The sequence below is a fragment of the Salmo salar genome, chromosome ssa28 (genome assembly GCF_905237065.1).
Source record: "Salmo salar chromosome ssa28, Ssal_v3.1, whole genome shotgun sequence".
In the NCBI taxonomy this organism is placed as follows: Eukaryota; Metazoa; Chordata; class Actinopteri; order Salmoniformes; family Salmonidae; genus Salmo; species Salmo salar.
This window is the reverse complement of record NC_059469.1, coordinates 25,833,431-25,852,062: the sequence shown is the minus strand read 5'-3', so window position 1 is coordinate 25,852,062 and position 18,632 is coordinate 25,833,431. Positions and strand designations below refer to the sequence as shown.

The window sequence follows — 18,632 nt, the reverse complement described above, 5'->3', positions numbered from 1 at the left end:
TTATCAACTAGTCTTTCAGATATTAGGCTACTAGGGTTCTTACTATGCGTTTTGGTGTATTGAAAAATACTCTGATGTCCGTCTTTTATTTTTCTGCCATTTTTCTACCTGGCTGGCTACACACACAGTGTGTAGGTTATTTACAGTAGGAGATGGGCTTCTATCATCTTCAATCATTCTATATGGGCTTCGATCTAAAAGGTAGCTAGCAAATGTGAAACGAATTAAAATGACAAGAGTTGACAGCTGTATGAGTTCACCATTTACACAACATATGCTGCAACCTTTTGTAATTTTAATAGTTTGTTTCATATTGGCTGGCTTCCAACAATAGCTGAATTTGCAAAGCTAGCGAGCACCAATTCAGTTTCAGTGGTGTTTGCTATAATCTTTGTTACCCGGGTTAAATAAAGGTGAAATAAAATAAATAAATAAAAGTTCGCTTGCGACAATTTAGCTTTTGTAACGAGACCATTAAATATATTTAAGACAATGGTAGATGAGAGTGTAGTTCTGTTCAGTTTGGACTTCAGTTTATCGCTAACCTTATCACAGGGACTTTAAAGCACTAACTTACATCATCTGCATGCTGATTCCATCTTTGACGACGCCACATAAATGGAATAGGTACTAGCTAGCTTAATAGTTAATATTTGCGCGCTAGCTCTGCATATACAGCTAGTGTGTGTGTGCGCGATTGACTGGATGAACCTCACGGCAGTTACGTAGCAAGCTAAGGAACTGGCAGTGGATCAAACCATTGTGAGGCAAAGGGCGGGGGGGTCGCAATCTTTTGAAACTTAAAAACGCGCTATTAAGTGTCTATAATCAGCACAATTGCTTTCATTGCGTATTATTAATATTATTTAAATTAAATAATTATGTTTCAGTGATATTGGGGGGGACAAATCATATTTTTCCCAGGATGGGGGGGTCGTGTCCCCCCCGTCCCCCCCGGGATTTCCGCCCCTGGCAACACGGAGTGCCTGAACACAGTCCTTAGCCGTGGTATATCTGCCATATATCACAACCCCCCGAGGTGCCTTATTGCTATCATAAACTGGTTACCAACTTATACCATAGGTATGACAAAACATTTATTTTCACTGCTCTAATTAAGTTGGTAACCAGTTTATAATAGCTGGTTACAAACTTATAGAAATTGTAGATTACAGTTATGTAAAACTTAATAAAGCTCAGTGACACTAGCAAGAGCAGTGTGCAGGTTTCTGCTTTTTTCTCATCCTATTTAACTGTTACCATGCACCTGCAACAAAGATATCTCATATGTGAAAGTGCCTTTTTGTAACATATCATCCCAAATGGGTGATGGACATCCACAAATGATTACATACCACGAGAAATGGACTCTCCCGGATTTACATACAGAATAATATGAAATGCTCTGAGACCAGGTTGCTCTACTACAAAGTGACTACTACCACATTTCAGTGGAATCGAATGCAACCACTGAATTTTGACTGAAAGTGATGAAGAATTGGAAATGTAATGATAGAACACTTGAGAAGTAATTTTAACTACCAGCGCCCAATCTTGCCTGATTTATCACATTCATTTGATCAGTGGGGTGATCAGAATATCGATCAGAATCATCGATTACGTTATGCATATTTTATTTCACAGATTTCACCACACAACAAGCGTTCCCTCAGAAACGGGCGGTACTACGAACGAGGAGGCTGGGCAGAGGAAACGCCAATTGCAAGTCTCTATTCCGAGTGGGTGGGTCTTTATGCAGAAGATGACGGTCATGTTTTGTTTGAAAGCTTGGAATCAACAGCATCGAAACAACACCTCGTCTGATTCCCTCATCCTGGCGCCTATCTGTCCATTTACCGGCCGCTGTAATACCCGAAATCCCACGCTGAAATGGACGAAACGAGCCCCCTCGTCTCTCCTCTCCAGGACTCCATAGATTACAACTACTGCCAGAGCGAAGCCACCGGTCCAAGAACTCCGGGTTCTGTGGTGCGAGTGTCGGCGGGGAGCCCTGGACGCAGCCGGGAGAGACAGCCGCTGTTGGTCAGGGACAGAGGGAACTCTCTGCGGGATCCACACAGGAATGAGTTTCCAGACGACCCGGAGTTTCGGGAGATCGTGAGGAAAGCAGAACAAGCCATAGAAGAAGAGATCTTTCCAGAGATCATCTGCCAAGGATCTAGTGGTAGTTACTTCGTGAAAGACTCTCAAGGGGTGAGACGGACTAGCTTCGTCCCGCAACTAGCTTTTTAAATGACCATTTATATAAAGTATTTTGACTTTTTAATGTTACAAGTCATCTGTAACATTAAAACAGACAAGCTTCTTCTAGCTAGGACTGCTAGTCTTTCGAGAGAAAAATGTACACAGACAGACAGACTGACTAACGGATGGATGGATGTACAGACGGACTGACAGACAGACAGGCAGGCAGGGAGACTGATGGGGAGAGGATGCAATCTGTCATTTTTTTTTTTAAACGCCCTTTGTTTTCAAGTAAGCCTTATAGCTCAGTCTTATGCAGCAGCACCAGCACATGATTTTGCTTACACTGTCTGTCTGCTCTGCCAACCTGCTGTTGCTGATTCTAGCTCTGACAGTGTAGTGACGTCATCATGTTCTGTATTGACTTCCACCAGCTGCAGCATCTCTCTGCAGTGTTGCTTTTTGGGTGATGTGACAGTTGAGGTGAGCAATTTACACATGATGGTTTCTAGCCATAGTAGACCTTGCTGTATAGTAGATATGGGATGTAGTTCAACCATGCCAGGCTGGGGCTGTGGCCTGGCATCATCACAGAGCCCAGTGTCATTGGCACAGTGGCAGTCAGGGTGGGAAAAAACCTCTGTGGGCTGCCAGCCCCATGGTGGTGTGACGCATGAAATAGAAAGAAGTTGCCCCCAGACCTTGATCTAAGGATAAGGACACTGTAAGATCCTAGACATGCCTTGGGGCAACTTCTATTAAAACCAGTGTGGTGCACAGTGCACAATCTTTCAAAGATTAGCTGTCACTATCAGCTCTCGGGCCTAGCAAATGTGCTGACGTCCCTGTATAGAAAAGGTTGAGACACTCATATACAGGAGGCCTATTATATAAGGCAGGCTGGGAGAGAGTATTATGCTTTTTTCACATGTTAATGTGATCTGCTGTAGACCAGCTCTCCATTTTCTCTCCAGAGGTAGGACGAGTAATCAGCATCCTCACACTTTCTGAAGAAGATGGATACTCCATTTCCGTTCCCTAGCCTGCCTCTCTCTCTCTCTCTCTCTCCTTTCAATTCAACACAAACACATTTCTGTTACTCTCCTATGGACCAGTGGCTATTAAAGGCAACAGATATAAACTTACAGGGTTGCATAGGCTGCGTTCCAGGGCATCTTTACTGTTGTCGTGCCGTGCATATGTAGCAGAGGTGAGATGGACTCACAATTTTATGAGGTAGTCCTCCCTGCTAGCGATTTTACAAATCTTGGTCACCCTCGGCCCAAGAGAGAATTTTCTCTTGGTCTAATAGTTAAGACGCTGGTTTTGACCAATAGACCAGGGTTCAGATCCCTGGCCGACATCCAGGTCACAGCCCCAGCCTGGCATGGTTGAACTACATCCCATATCTACTATACAGCAAGGTCTACTATGGCTAGAAACCATCATGTGTAAATTGCTCACCTCAACTGTCACATCACCCAAAAAGCAACACTGCAGAGAGATGCTGCAGCTGGTGGAAGTCAATACAGAACATGATGACGTCACTACACTGTCAGAGCTAGAATCAGCAACAGCAGGTTGGCAGAGCAGACAGACAGTGTAAGCAAAATCATGTGCTGGTGCTGCTGCATAAGACTGAGTTATATGGCTTACTTGAAAACAAAGGGCGTTTAAAAAAGCGGGAGACCAGGGTTCAGATCCCACTCATGGCACATGCACTACATGACCAAAACTATGTGGACACCGTCAAACATTTAATTCCAAAATCATGGGCATTAATTATTATATATTGAACCTTTATTTAACTAGGCAAGTCAGTTAAGAACATATTCTTATTTACAATGACGGCTTAGGGACAGTGGGTTAACTGCCTTGTTCAGGGGCAGAACGACAGATTTTTACCTTGTCAGTGCTGGGATTTGATCAAACAACCTTTCGGTTACTGGCCCAACGCTCTAACCACTAGGTTACCTACCGCTATGGAGTTTGTCCCCACTTTGCTGCTATAATAGCCTCCACTCTTCTGGGAATGCTTTTCACTAGATGTTGGAACATTGCTGCAGGGACCTGCTCCCATTCAGGTCCGGGCTCTGTGCAGGCCAGTCAAGTTCTTCCACCGATCTCGACAAACCATCTTTGTATGGGTCTCACTTTGTGCACGGGGCATTGTCATGCTGAAACAGGAAAGGGCCTTCCCCAAACTGTTGCCACAAAGTTGGAAGTGCAGAATAGTCTAGAATGTCATTGTATGCTGTAGCTTTAAGATCTCCCTTCACTGGAACTAAGGGGCCTATCCCAAACCATTATTCATCCTCCTCCAAACTATACAGTTGGCACTATGCATTTGGGCAGGCAGCGTTCTCCTGGCATCCGCCAGACCCAGATTTGTTTGTCGGACTTCCAGATGGTGAAGCAGGATTCATCACTTCATCACGTGATTCAGCCAACACATTTCCACCACTCCAGAGTCCAATGGCGGCGAGCTGTACACCACACCAGCCGACGCTTGGCATTGCGCTTGGTGAACTTAGGCTTGTGTGCGGCAGCTCGGCCATGGAAACCCATTTCATGAAGCTCCAGACGAACAATTCTTGTGCTGATGTTGCTTCCAGAGCCAGTTTGGAACTCGGTAGTGAGTGTTGCAACCGAGGACAACAATTTTTCTGTGCTACGCACTTCAGCGGTCCTGTTCTGTGAGCTAAGCCACATCAATGTGGTTCCAGAGATGTTAAACACTTCTCCAGGTGTTGTGAGACATGATCTTCTGGCACAGTCAGCGAGACTGTATTAAAGACGACCTGGAACGTGCCCATAGACTACAAAGCTAGCCTCAGTCTCTGTGCTTAGCCTCCTGTGTGGCTCCCTCCACAGTCGATCATGTGAGGAAACTCAAGTTAATCCGATTGACTTTAATGGCTTGCAAAACTATTCCAATTCCAGCTTGTTAGCCCCATCCTGCAGGTTCTGCTGCACCATGAATCGCCCTCTTTGATTGGCAAATGTTGTGTTATGTCACTTTCTCTGACATTACCACTCTCTCTCTTACTATGGGTAAAGAATATTAGTAGAGGGTAACAAGTACCAATAATAATCCCCTGTCTGTCTGTGTGTAGAAGGTCATCGGTGTGTTCAAGCCTAAGAACGAGGAGCCGTATGGTCAGCTGAACCCAAAGTGGACCAAGTGGCTCCAGAAGCTGTGTTGTCCCTGTTGCTTCGGACGGGACTGTCTGGTCCTGAACCAGGGCCATCTGTCTGAGGCAGGGGCCAGTCTGGTGGACCAGAAACTACAGCTCAATATTGTGCCCCAGACCAAGGTAGGGGGGGTTACAGGCAGACATGCATGCATTCACACACACGCTGTCAGTCATACACACACACACACACACACATAGGGTATGAACAATAAATGATCTTTCTCTCCCGTTCATCACTATCTCGCTCTCTCTCTCGCCTCTCTCTTCTCTAGGTGGTGTACCTGGCCAGTGATACGTTTAACTACAATGCTATAGACAGAGTCAAGTCTCGGGGAAAGAGGCTAGCTCTGGAGAAAGTTCCCAAAGTTGGACAGCGCTTCAACAGAATAGGCCTCCCTCCTAAGGTAGGTTCAACTGCCGCCTGGAGTTCCGAACCTACAACTGGGCAGTGTTCATTCGGCATGAAATGGGAGAACGCAATCTAAAACAGCTTGAAACAGTGAGGCATTATCTGAACTTGTCCAACAAGAAACACAGATTTTGTACAATATTTAGAAATGTTTTGCAACAGTGAACACAATGCTGTTATGGTGCTTCTGTCTCAGCTTTAGCCAACACTTAATGCGTCATACATGCCACATGTAGCGTTGATGACTAATTCAACCAATCAAGGGCTTGAGGAGCAGTTGATGAATTTGAATCAGGTATGTTAATGCTGGGTTAGAACCAAAGCCTGCAATCCCCAGGACTACAGTTGAAGAACACTGCCCTAAAGTAAATAATACGGTAAGCCTTAAAGGGGCAACTTACAATTGAAACAATAACAAAGCGGGTACCCCGCCTCAGTTTTGTTAAAAAGCTGAGGGATCAGGCCTGACTAAATGTAACCACTCTAAAATGCATAATCTGAGCTATTGATGTAAAGACCGACCATCTAAGATATCAACATTTATAGTTGTAAGCATGTTGAGGCTAACATTTACGTTTACAATGTTTACAAACATGGGGTAAAACAAGCTTATACACTGCTCAAAAAAAATAAAGGGAACACTAAAATAACACATCCTAGATCTGAATGAATGAAATAATCATATTAAATACTTTTTTCTTTACATTGTTGAATGTGCTGACAACAAAATCACACAAAAATAATCAATGGAAATCCAATTTATCAACCCATGGAGGTCTGGATTTGGAGTCACACCCAAAATTAAAGTGGAAAACCACACTACAGGCTGATCCAACTTTGATGTAATGTCCTTAAAACAAGTCAAAATGAGGCTCAGTAGTGTGTGTGGCCACCACGTGCCTGTATGACCTCCCTACAACGCCTGGGCATGCTCCTGATGAGGTGGCGGATGGTCTCCTGAGGGATCTCCTCCCAGACCTGGACAAAAGCATCCGCCAACTCCTGGACAGTCTGTGGTGCAACGTGGCGTTGGTGGATGGAGCGAGACATGATGTCCCAGATGTGCTCAATTGGATTCAGGTCTGGGGAACAGGCAGGCCAGTCCATAGCATCAATGCCTTCCTCTTGCAGGAACTGCTGACACACTCCAGCCACATGAGGTCTAGCATTGTCTTGCATTAGGAGGAACCCAGGGCCAACCGCACCAGCATATGGTCTCACAAGGGGTCTGAGGATCTCATCTCGGTACCTAATGGCAGTCAGGCTACCTCTGGCGAGCACATGGAGGGCTGTGCCACCCCACACCATGACTGACCCACCGCCAAACCGGTCATGCTGGAGGATGTTGCAGGCAGCAGAACGTTCTCCACGGCGTCTCCAGACTGTCACGTCTGTAACGTGCTCAGTGTGAACCTGCTTTCATCTATGAAGAGCACAGGGTGCCAGTGGCGAATTTGCCAATCTTGGTGTTCTCTGGCAAATGCCAAACGTCCTGCACGGTGTTGGGCTGTAAGCACAACCCCCACCTGTGGACGTCGGGCCCTCATACCACCCTCATGGAGTCTGTTTCTGACCGTTTGAGCAGACACATGCACATTTGTGGCCTGCTGGAGGTCATTTTGCAGGGCTCTGGCAGTGCTTCTCCTGCTCCTCCTTGCACAAAGGCGGATGTAGCGGTCCTGCTGCTGGGTTGTTGCCCTCCTACGGCCTCCTCCACGTCTCCTGATGTACTGGCCTGTCTCCTGGTAGCGGCTCCATGCTCTGGACACTACGCTGACAGACACAGCAAACCTTCTTGCCACAGCTCGCATTGATGTGCCATCCTGGATGAGCTACACTACCTGAGCCACTTGTGTGGGTTGTAGACTCCGTCTCATGCTACCACTAGAGTGAAAGCACCGCCAGCATTCAAAAGTGACCAAAACATCAGCCAGGAAGCATAGGAACTGAGAAGTGGTCTGTGGTTACCACCTGCAGAACCACTCCTTTATTGGGGGTGTCTTGCTAATTGCCTATAATTTCCACCTGTTGTCTATTCCATTTGCACAACAGCATGTGAAATGTATTGTCAATCAGTGTTGCTTCCTAAGTGGACAGTTTGATTTCACAGAAGTGTGATTGACTTGGAGTTAAGTGTTCCCTTTATTTTTTTGAGCAGTATATTTTAGGTTCTGATGGGGTACAACAGTTGAACTAAGCGCAGGAGGCGAAAGTATTCACCCCCTTGCCATTTTTTCCTATTTTGTTGCCTTACAACTTGGAATTTATTTATTTTTGGGGGGTTTGTATCATTTTGATTTACACAACATGCCTACCACTTTGAAGATGCAAAATATTTTTTATTGTGAAACAAACAAGAAAGAAGACAAAAAAACAGAACTTGAGCGTGCATAACTATTCACCCCCCCAAAGTCAATACTTTGTAAAGCCACCTTTTGCAGCTATTACAGCTGCAAGTCTCTTGAGGTATGTCTCTATAAGCTTGGCACATCTAGCCACTAGGATGTTTGCCCATTATCCAAGGAAAAACTGCTCCAGCTCCTTCAAGTTGGATGGGTTCCGCTGGTGTCCTGCAATCTTTAAGTCATACCACAGATTCTCAATGGATTGAGGTCTGGGCTTTGACTAGGCCATTCCAAGACATTTAAATGTTTCCCCTTAAACCACTCGAGTGTTGCTTTAGCAGTATGCTTAGGGTCATTGTCCTGCTGGAAGGTGAACCTCCGTCCCAGTCTCAAATCTCTGGAAGACTGAAACAGGTTTCCCTCAAGAATTTCCCTGTATTTGACGACATCCATCATTCCTTCAATTCTGACCAGTTTCCCAGTCCCTGCCGATGGAAAAACATCCCCACAGCATGATGCTACCACCACCATGCTTCACTGTAGGGATGGTTTTCTCAGGGTGATGAGAGGTGTTGGGTTTGCGCCAGACATAGTGTTTTCCTTGATGGCCAAAAAGCTCAATTTTAGTCTCGTCTGACCAGAGTACCTTCGTCCATATGTTTGGGGAGTCTCCCACATGCCTTTTGGCAAATACCAAACATGTTTGCTTATTTTTTTGAAGCAATGGCTTTTTTTCTTGCCAGCTCTGTGGAGTGTATGGCTTAAAATGATCCTATGGACAGATAATCCAATCTCAGCTGTGGAGCTTGCAGCTCCTTCAGGGTTATCTTTGGTCTCTTTGTTGCCTCTCTGATTAATGCCCTCCTTGCCTGGTCCATGAGTTTTGGTGGGCAGCCCTGTTTTGGCAGGTTTGTTGTGGTGCCATATCACTTCCATTTTTTTAAATAATGGATTTAATGGTGCTCTGTGGGATGTTAAAAGTTTCTGATATTTTTTTATAACCCAACCCTGATTTGTACTTCTCCACAACTTTGTCCCTGACCTGTTTGGCGAGCTCCTTGGTCTTCATGGTGCCGCTTGCTTAGTGGTGTTGCAGACTCTGGGGCCTTTCAGAACAGGTGTATTTATACTGAGATCATGTGACACTTAGATTGCACACAGGTGGACTTTATTTTACTAATTGTGTGACTTCTGAAGGTAATTGTTTGCACCAGATTGTATTTAGGGGCTTCATAGAAAAGGGGGTGAATACATATGCACGCACAACCTTTCAGTTTTTGATTTTTTAGAATTTTTTGAAACAAGTCATTTTTTTTCATGTCACTTCACCAATTTGGACTATTTTGTTTATGTACATTACATGAAATCCAAATAAAAATTCATTTAAATTACATGTTGTAATGCAACAAAATAAAAAAAACTCCAAGGGGATGAATACTTTTGCAAGGCACTGTAAGTTATATTTTTCAAGAATCAATGATTATCATTCCTTTATAAGTCCAAAAATGGATGTAGCTACTGCGGATTGCCCCTTTTTAAAGCCTGCAGGTATAATAATGTAGAACTTCCTATCAGCATGTATGAGCCTTTGCCTTATAATAATCCAATTTTCCTCCATGGCTCAGGTGGGATCATTCCAGTTGTTTGTGGAGGGCTACAAAGACGCAGACTATTGGCTAAAGCGGTTTGAGGCAGAGCCTCTTCCAGAGAACACCAATCGGCAGCTGCAGCTTCAGTTCGAGAGACTGGTGGTCCTCGACTATATAATCAGGAACACAGGTGTGTGCAAGAAACAGAGAAGCTAGTGTTTCTGTATTTCATCGTCAGGAACACCGGTATGTGTGTGTGGAAGGGAGGATGAATAACTGAATTAGATGCATTGTAGCTTGATGCTGTGTTGATGCTTGCAGATCGGGGGAATGACAACTGGCTGTTAAAATACGACTGTCCAATGGACACAGAAAGGAACCGGGTGAGTAGACTTACAAAATACAATTTGTATTGCTCTACCAACTGTGGCTCAGTTGGTAGAGCATGGTGTTTGCAACGCCAGCATGGTGTTTGCAATGCCAGCATGGTGTGTGCAACGCCAGGGTTGTGGGTTCGATTCCCACGGGGGGCCAGTACAAAAACTTTTTTAAAAATGCATGAAATGAAAATGAAATGTATGTATTCACTACTGTAAGTCGCTCTGGATAAGAGCGTCTGCTAAATGACTAAAATGTAAACGTAAGATTTTGACTTGTAGCATTAGTTTTATAGGAGTTATTAAAGAAAGTGTGAAACTGGAATGTCACATTCTTATTGTCGCTCCGTGTGTGTGTGTGTGTGTGTGTAGGAGACAGACTGGGTGGTGGTAAAAGAGCCCATTATCAGACTGGCAGCCATAGACAATGGTCTTGCCTTCCCAATCAAACACCCTGACTCCTGGAGAGCCTGTGAGTGTCTCTCACACACATACGTGTGTGTTGGTATGTATGTGTGTGTTGGTATGTATGTGTGTGTTGAAGTCGGAAGTTTACATACACTTAGGTTGGAGTCATTAAAACTCGTTTTTCAACCACTCCACAAATTTCTTGTTAACAAACTATAGTTTTGGCAAGTCGGTTAGGACATTTACTTTGTGCATGACACAAGTCATTTTTCCAACAATTGTTTACAGACAGATTATTTCACTTATAATTCACTGTATCACAATTCCAGTGGGTCAGAAGTTTACATGCACTAAGTTGACTGTGCATTTAAACAGCTTGGAAAATTCCAGAAAATGATGACATGGCTTTAGAAGCTTCTGATAGGCTAATTGACAACATTTGAGTTAATTGGAGGTGTACCGGTGGATGTATTTCAAGGCCTACCTTCAAACTCAGTGCCTCTTTGCTTGACATCATGAGAAAATCAAAAGAAATCAGCCAAGACCTCAGAAAAAGTGTAGACCTCCACAAGTCTGGTTCATCCTTGGGAGCAATTTCCAAACGCCTGAAGATACCATGTTCATCTGTACAAGCAATAGTACGCAAGTATAAACACCATGGGACCACGCAGCCGTCATACCACTCAGGAAGGTGAGGTGTTCTGTCTCCTAGAGATGAACGCACTTTGGTGCGAAAAGTGCAAATCAATCCCAGAACAACAGCAAAGGACCTTGTGAAGATGCTGGAGGAAACAGGTACAAAAGTATCTATATCCACAGTAAAATGAGTCCTATATCGACATAACCTGAAAGGCCGCTCAGCAAGGAAGAAGCCACTGCTCCAAAACCACCATAAAAAGCCAGACTACGGTTTGCAACTGCACATGGGGACAAAGATCATACTTTTTGGAGAAATGTTCTCTGGTCTGATGAAACAAAAATGGAACTGTTTGGCCATAATGACCATCGTTATGTTTGGAAGAAAGAGGGAGGCTTGCAAGCCGAAAAACACCATCCCAACCGTGCAGCAACTGGGGTGGCAGCATCATGTTGTGGGGGTGCTTTGCTGCAGGAGGGACTGGTGCACTTCATAAAATAGATGGCATCATGAGGTAGGAAAATTATGTGGATATATTGAAGCAACATCTCAAGACATCAGTCAGGAAGATTAAAGCTTGGTCGCAAATGGGTCTTCCAAATAGATAATGACCCCAAGCATACTTCCAAAGTTGTGGCAAAATGGCTTAAGGACAACAAAGTGAAGGTATTGGAGTGGCCATCACAAAGCACTGACCTCAATCCCATAGAAAATGTGTGGGCAGAACTGAAAAAGCGTGTGCGAGCAAGGAGGCCTACAAACCTGACTGAGTTACTCTAGCTCTGTCAGGAGGAATAGGCCAAAACTCACCCAATTTATTGTGGGAAGCTTGTGGAAGGCTACACGAAATGCTTGACCCAAGTTCAACAATTTAAAGGCGACGCTACTAAATACTAATTGAGTGTGTATGTAAACTTCTGACCCACTGGGAATGTGATGAAAGAAATAAAAGCTGAAATAAATCATTCTACTCTACTATTATTCTGACATTTCACATTCTTAAAATAAAGTGGTGATCCTAACTGACCTAAGACAGGGAATTGTTTAAAAAAACAGTTTAAATGCATTTGGCTAAGGTGTATGTAAACTTCTGATTTCAACTGTATGAGAGGAACTCACACTACTTCATTCCTCCTCTCTGTAGATCCATTCTACTGGGCGTGGTTATCTCAGGCTAAGGTTCCTTTCTCTGAGGAGATTAGGGACCTGGTTCTGCCAAAACTGACCGACCCCACCTTCATCAAAGACCTGGAGGAAGACCTCTACCAACTCTTTAAGGTTAGCAGGGGGTTTAATTTGCCTGTCCCCAGATATTTGTATTTCTGCCAGCTCTTATGGACAGCACAAACTTAACCTGGGACCAAGGTTTTCATGGCCTTGATGTCACAACAAAGTTCTACTCTACTCCATTCTGTCATCCTCACAACACTTCTTGCATCATGCCAACGTTATTAAAGTAACATCTTGTCCTGTGTTCTCTACAGAAGGATCCAGGCTTTGACAGAAGACAGTTCCACAAACAGATAGCTGTGATGAGAGGACAGGTGAGTTGGTGGGGGAATACCTGGACATCTGAACAGTGTCAGTATTTGTCATTGTCTTCCTACTCAAATTAAATTGTGTTGGTCACATACACATATTTAGCAGATGTTATTGTGGGTGTAGCGAAATGCTTGTGTGCCTAGCTCCAACAGTGCAGTATTATCTAACAATTCACAACAATACACACATCTAAAAGTAAAGGAATGGAATTAAGAAATATATAAATATTAGGACGAGCAATGTCGGAATGGCATTGACTAAAATACAGTAGAATAAAATACAGTATATACATATGAAATGAGTAAAACATTGTGTAAACATTATTAAAGTGACCAGTGATTCCATGTCTATGTACATAGGGCAGCAGCCTCTAAGGTACAGGGTTGAGTAACCGGGTGGTAGCCAGCTAGTGATGGCTATTTAACAGTCTGATGGCCTTGAGATCACTATGGAGATCACTACAGAGCTATAGTCAGTGAACAGCATTCTTACATAGGTATTCCTCTTGTCCAGATGGGTTAGGGCAGTGTGTAGTGCGATGGTGATTGTATCGTCTGTGGATCTATTGGGGCGGTATGCAAATTACAGTGGGTATAGGGTGTCAGGTAGATGTGATATGATCCTTAAATAGCCTCTCAAAGCACTTCATGATGAGAAGTGAGTGCTACAGGGCAATAGTCATTTAGTTCAGTTACCTTAGCTTTCTTAGGTACAGGAACAATGGTGGACATCTTGAAGCAAGTGGGGACAACAGGCTGGGATAGGGAGAGATTGAATATGTCCATAAACACTCCAGACAGCTGGTCTACACATGCTCTGAGGACACGGCTAGGGATGCCGTCTGGGCCGATAGCCTTGCGAGGGTTAACACGCTTAAGTCTTACTCATGTCGGCCATGGAGAACGAGAGCCCACAGTCCTTGGGAGTGAGCCGCGTCGGTGGCACTGTGTTATCCTCAAAGCGGGCAAAGAAAGTGTTTAGCTTGTCCGGGAGCAAGACGTCGGTGTCTGCGACGTGGCTGGTTATCCTTTTGTAGTCTGTGATTGTCTGTAGACCCTGCCACATACGTCTCTTGTCTGAGCGGTTGAGTGGCGACTCCACTTTCTCTGTACTGACGTTTTGCCTGTTACACTAAGTGTGTGATGCTGAAGCTGTGTTTCTGTCACCAGATCTTGATTATGTAAATGTTTCTGTGTGTTTGCTTCCATCAGTTTGTGTAAACCTGTGCTGAAGCTCTGTGTTTGTCACCAGATCTTATATATGTGTGCTTGCTTCCATCTGTTTGTGTTAAACTATGCTGAAGCTCCATATGTCTACCACCAGATCTTGAACCTGAGCCAGGCCCTGAAGGAGCGTAAGACCCCCCTACAACTGGTCCAGATGCCCCCAGTCATAGTGGAGACAGCCAGAGCACCACAGAGAGCCAATAGTGAGTCCTACACACAGAGCTTCCAGAGCAGGAAACCCTTCTTTACCTGGTGGTAGAGGAGGATGCCAAGTAGAAAAGGAGGTAAGAGGGGGAGTGAGGAGAGACTCGAGATGGAAGACTGTATAGCACTGGAGCAGAAAGAGAGGATGGTGAGAAGCGAGACAGATGAAGAGTAGGGAGGAAGAATGGACCAGATTGAGAGACTGGAGAGGAGGAAGAAGCGCAACGTTCAAAAACATCTGCCTTACTTCAGTTTCATCAGCAAATAAAGCTCTTCCCTGCTCAAAGCCAATAGGAAGCCAGATATGTATATACCTTCCCTGGAACCCATCAGACACAGTTGTGCTGTAACTACAGACATGAGAGAGAGTAGTGTCAAAATTCAGAACGAATGTATCTTACAAATGATCTTTTTAAATAAATATAAAGGGGTAAAGAATGGTATGTTAAGACAGTTGGGTAGCCCTGCATTGGTAGTTGGCTGAAAGAGATGATTATAAAGACCCACAACTGTGAAAGGCTCCCACTGTGGCAGAGGTTAGGTTCCCATTGCCAATCGATGGTTGTATTTATTGTAACCAGTCACTGAAGGAGAATGCTAAGTATTTTTTTCTATCGTTACAAAATGTCAACATATGGTAGTCCAATCAAATTCAAGTGCACAGAATACCTTTTTACCTAAGGTTAAACATTTTAGCCCCAACTGGTCACTTTCCTTACCAAGTTACAGCCTTCTAGCATCTCTTATGGCCACTGAAGCATGACATTACCATGAACAGTATGGCCTGTAGCTAGCAAGCAGAGAAGAAGTCAAGTGTCCTGATATTTGTAGCTATAATCTTTATGGTCTGTTAGGGTTGCAACATTCCAGTAACTTTCTCAAAGTTACTAGGTTTTTCAGAAATCCTGGTTGGAAAATTACAGATTTCCTGCTTTTACCCTTCTGATTCCAGGAATCTTCCAACCAGAAAACCTAGGAATGTTGTGAAAGTTACTGTAATTTTGCAATCCTATGGTGGTATGTATGCATGTATGCTGCGGTCAGACATTCAGCATATTGGGCCTTATTTGAATGAGTGTCTTCCTTTGACCCACAAGAGCCTGACCACAGGAGGTTGGTGGCACCTTAATTGGGGAGGACGGGCTGGTGGTAATGGCTGGAGCGGAATGGTATTAAATAAAATGTTTCCATGTGATGCCGTTTGATGCCGTTCCATTTACTCCATTCCAGCCATAATTATGAGCTGTCCTCCCCTCAGCAGCCTCCACTGAGCCTGACTGAAGTAGCCTGGTTAAACCAGAATGAACGCAGCGCTCACCATTGTTTCACTTCATGAGTGCAGTGTTAAATATGGGTTAACCAGGCTATGACAGAAGGACCATGTTACAGGTGGTACTAACTACTCATACTGGGATTGAAGTTTGTACTGCAGATTGAACTGGGCCATGTTCATTAGGGCACACCGTGGGAAAATTTTTTGCAACAGAAAACAAAAATAAGCATGTCTTATTGGACAAGGCCAGATGGTACCTTCTGATTTCACTCCATTTTGGACACTTTTTATCCATTTAGTGCCTACTGAACTTAAACCAGGTAACAGTGTTGTGTTATGGGCATCTGCATGTGATGGCAGCCCTGTGGCGCCACCTATGGGACGACTGCAATGTACTCTGTCTCAGAAACGCACATTGCCTGTTTCCTCACATCTTGTTTATTTAATTGTACATTTCCTGCTGTAGTAACCAAACTGTTCTACTGATGTATTGTATTGACAATGCACAGGAGGTTGGTGGCACCTTAATTGGGGAGGGGCTCGTGGTAATGGATGGAGCGGAATGGGTGGAATGGTATCAAATACATGGTTTCCATGTGTTTGCCATTTCATTTACTCTGTTCCAGCCATTATGAGCTGTCCTCCCTCCGCAGCCTCCACTGATATGATTTGTACTGTATGTAATGTATTAAAGAATGAAATGCATAAAGAATTGTACTATTCCATTATCAAGGTTTCTTGTACTTTTCTTGCCTCATAGGTTGCATCCTGATTTTTCTACCCTTCTCCCAAAGTGTGCACTTGCACACTTTTCTAACATGGATTTAGCCATCGTGGAAACTCAATCCAGCCCATGCTTACACCAATCCCGTTTTTAAATCCATGACCGGGAGTGTCCAATTGCTGACTTCTAGAGAGGGCGGAGAATTGGGAGGCAGACTTGGTTGATTTATTTGAAAGGAATGTTGACCAAATCAGATCATTATTATGTATTGACTTCATCTTAGCCTACTATTTCCAGATAAACACCAGATAAAAAGGCAGGCAGATAAATAAAGCGTTACCTTTCGGTCTGCTGGTGTATGTCATTACACAGTTCAGTCGTGGACACTTGTGGCGGGCGAGCCACAGAAGAGTAATGTTATTCTCTGATGTCTCATTTTAACACGATCTGAAAGTTTTATAGAGAACCAAGGATTTGTTAGATTTTTAAATTTTTTTTACTGAAGATTGTGTTTGTTTCATATGATTTTGTTTAGCTTTTTGTGTTGTGTGTTTTTCATGTATAGTGTAATTGATGTGTGTATATAGATGGGTATAGCGAAATTGATGTGTGTGTGTATATAGACGGGTATAGTGTAATTGTTGTGTTCGTGCAGGGCTCATCCGTGAAAGAGACCACGGTTAAAAATGTAAAAAAACAGTGACTGTGTAGCTGAGCTAGCTGGCTTCTGATGCCGTTGGTTTCTGAGTAGAAACCGGTCTAAAATGTCAAGCGACACAAGCTCAACTGAGAGCCTGTGTGGGTACTAAAGGAGGAAACAGCGGTTCTACTGAGAGCCTGTGTGGGTACTAAAGGGGGAAACAGCAGATCTACTGAGAGCCTGTGTGGGTACTAAAGGGGGAAACAGCAGATCTACTGAGAGCCTGTGTGGGTACTAAAGGGGGAAACAGCAGATCTACTGAGAGCCTGTGTGGGTACTAAAGGGGGAAACAGCAGATCTACTGAGAGCCTGTGTGGGTACTAAAGGAGGAAACAGCGGTTCTACTGAGAGCCTGTGTGGGTACTAAAGGGGGAAACAGCAGATCTACTGAGAGCCTGTGTGGGTACTAAAGGAGGAAACAGCAGATCTACTGAGAGCCTGTGTGGGTACTAAAGGAGGAAACAGCAGATCTACTGAGAGCCTGTGTGGGTACTAAAGGGGGAAACAGCAGATCTACTGAGAGCCTGTGTGGGTACTAAAGGAGGAAACAGCAGATCTACTGAGAGCCTGTGTGGGTACTAAAGGGGGAAATAGCAGATCTACCTAGAATGTCTAAATGTTGACTTTCTTCTAAATCTCTCCTTTCCAGTTGAAATCAACAAATTTTCCTTTACTTTCTTTCTGTTGATGCACCTTGACATTTATGGTTCAAGGTTTGGTACGGGATGCTCATATGCAGTGCGAAAGAGTCACATGAGACAAACGAGTGTTTGGAACAACAGAGGCCATCAAATCTCCAGTTCCCCATCTTGTAGATCCAGTTTCAAATCAAATTGTATGAGTCACATGCGCCGAATACAACAGAGGTAGACCTTACAGTGAAATGCTTACTTACGAGCTCCTAACCAACAATGCAGTTTCAAAAAAACACAGATGAGATAAAGTAATTAAAGAGCAGCAGTAAAATAACAATAGCGAGACTATATACAGGGGGGTACCCAAATCAAATGTATTTATATAGCTCTTCTTACATCAGCTGATATCTCAAAGTGTTGTACAGAAACCCAGCCTAAAACCCCAAACAGCAAGCAATGCAGGTGTAGAAGCACGGTGGCTAGGAAAAACTCCCTAGAAAGGCCAAAACCTAGGAAGAAACCTAGAGAGGAACCAGGCTATGAGGGGTGGCCAGTCCTCTTCTGGCTGTGCCGGGTGGAGATTATAACAGCACATGGCCAAGATGTTCAAATGTTCATAAATGACCAGCATGGTCAAATAATAGTAATCATAGTAGTTGTCGAGGGTGCAACAAGTCAGTAACACAAGAGTAAGTGTCAGTTGGCTTTTCATAGCCGATCTTTGAGAGTATCTCTACCGCTCCTGCTGTCTCTAGAGAGTTGAAAACAGCAGGTCTGGGACAGGTAGCACGTCCGGTGAATAGGTCAGGGTTCCAGCAGGTCTGGGACAGGTAGCACGTCCGGTGAACAGGTCAGGGTTCCATAGCTGCAGGCAGAACAGTTAGAACTGGAGCAGCAGCACGGCCAGGTGAACTGGGGACAGCAAGGTGTCATCAAGCCAGGTAGTCCTGAGGCATGGTCCTAGGGCTCAGGTCCTCCGAGAGAGAGAAGGAAAGAAAGAAAGAAAGAGAGAATTAGAGAGAGCATATTTAAATTCACACAGGACACCGGAAAAGACAAGAGAAATACTCCAGATGTGACAGACTGACCCTAGCCCCCCGACACAAACTACTGCAGCATGAATACTGGAGGCTGAGACAGGAGGGGTCAGGAGACACTGTT

The 18,632-nt window shown here is 44.2% G+C and overlaps 1 protein-coding gene across 2 annotated transcripts; it reads left to right on the top strand.

The window, feature by feature from the left end:
• Window positions 1–1,627: 1,627 nt before the first annotated feature.
• LOC106589758 (phosphatidylinositol 4-kinase type 2-alpha) lies at window positions 1,628–16,140 on the top strand. 2 transcript variants are annotated; one of them, XM_014180083.2, is made up of 9 exons: window positions 1,628–2,214; window positions 5,322–5,522; window positions 5,675–5,806; window positions 9,782–9,935; window positions 10,067–10,128; window positions 10,495–10,627; window positions 12,312–12,445; window positions 12,652–12,711; window positions 14,033–16,140. In XM_014180083.2, the coding sequence occupies exons 1-9, from the start codon at window positions 1,891–1,893 to the stop codon at window positions 14,192–14,194; spliced, it is 1,362 nt and encodes a 453-aa protein (XP_014035558.1). In that variant the 5' UTR covers window positions 1,628–1,890; the 3' UTR covers window positions 14,195–16,140. The 2 variants fall into 2 exon arrangements, with proteins under 2 accessions (XP_014035558.1, XP_014035559.1); XM_014180084.2 differs by having other exon boundaries at window positions 1,631–2,214; window positions 10,495–10,594.
• The last annotated feature ends 2,492 nt before the right edge of the window (window positions 16,141–18,632 follow it).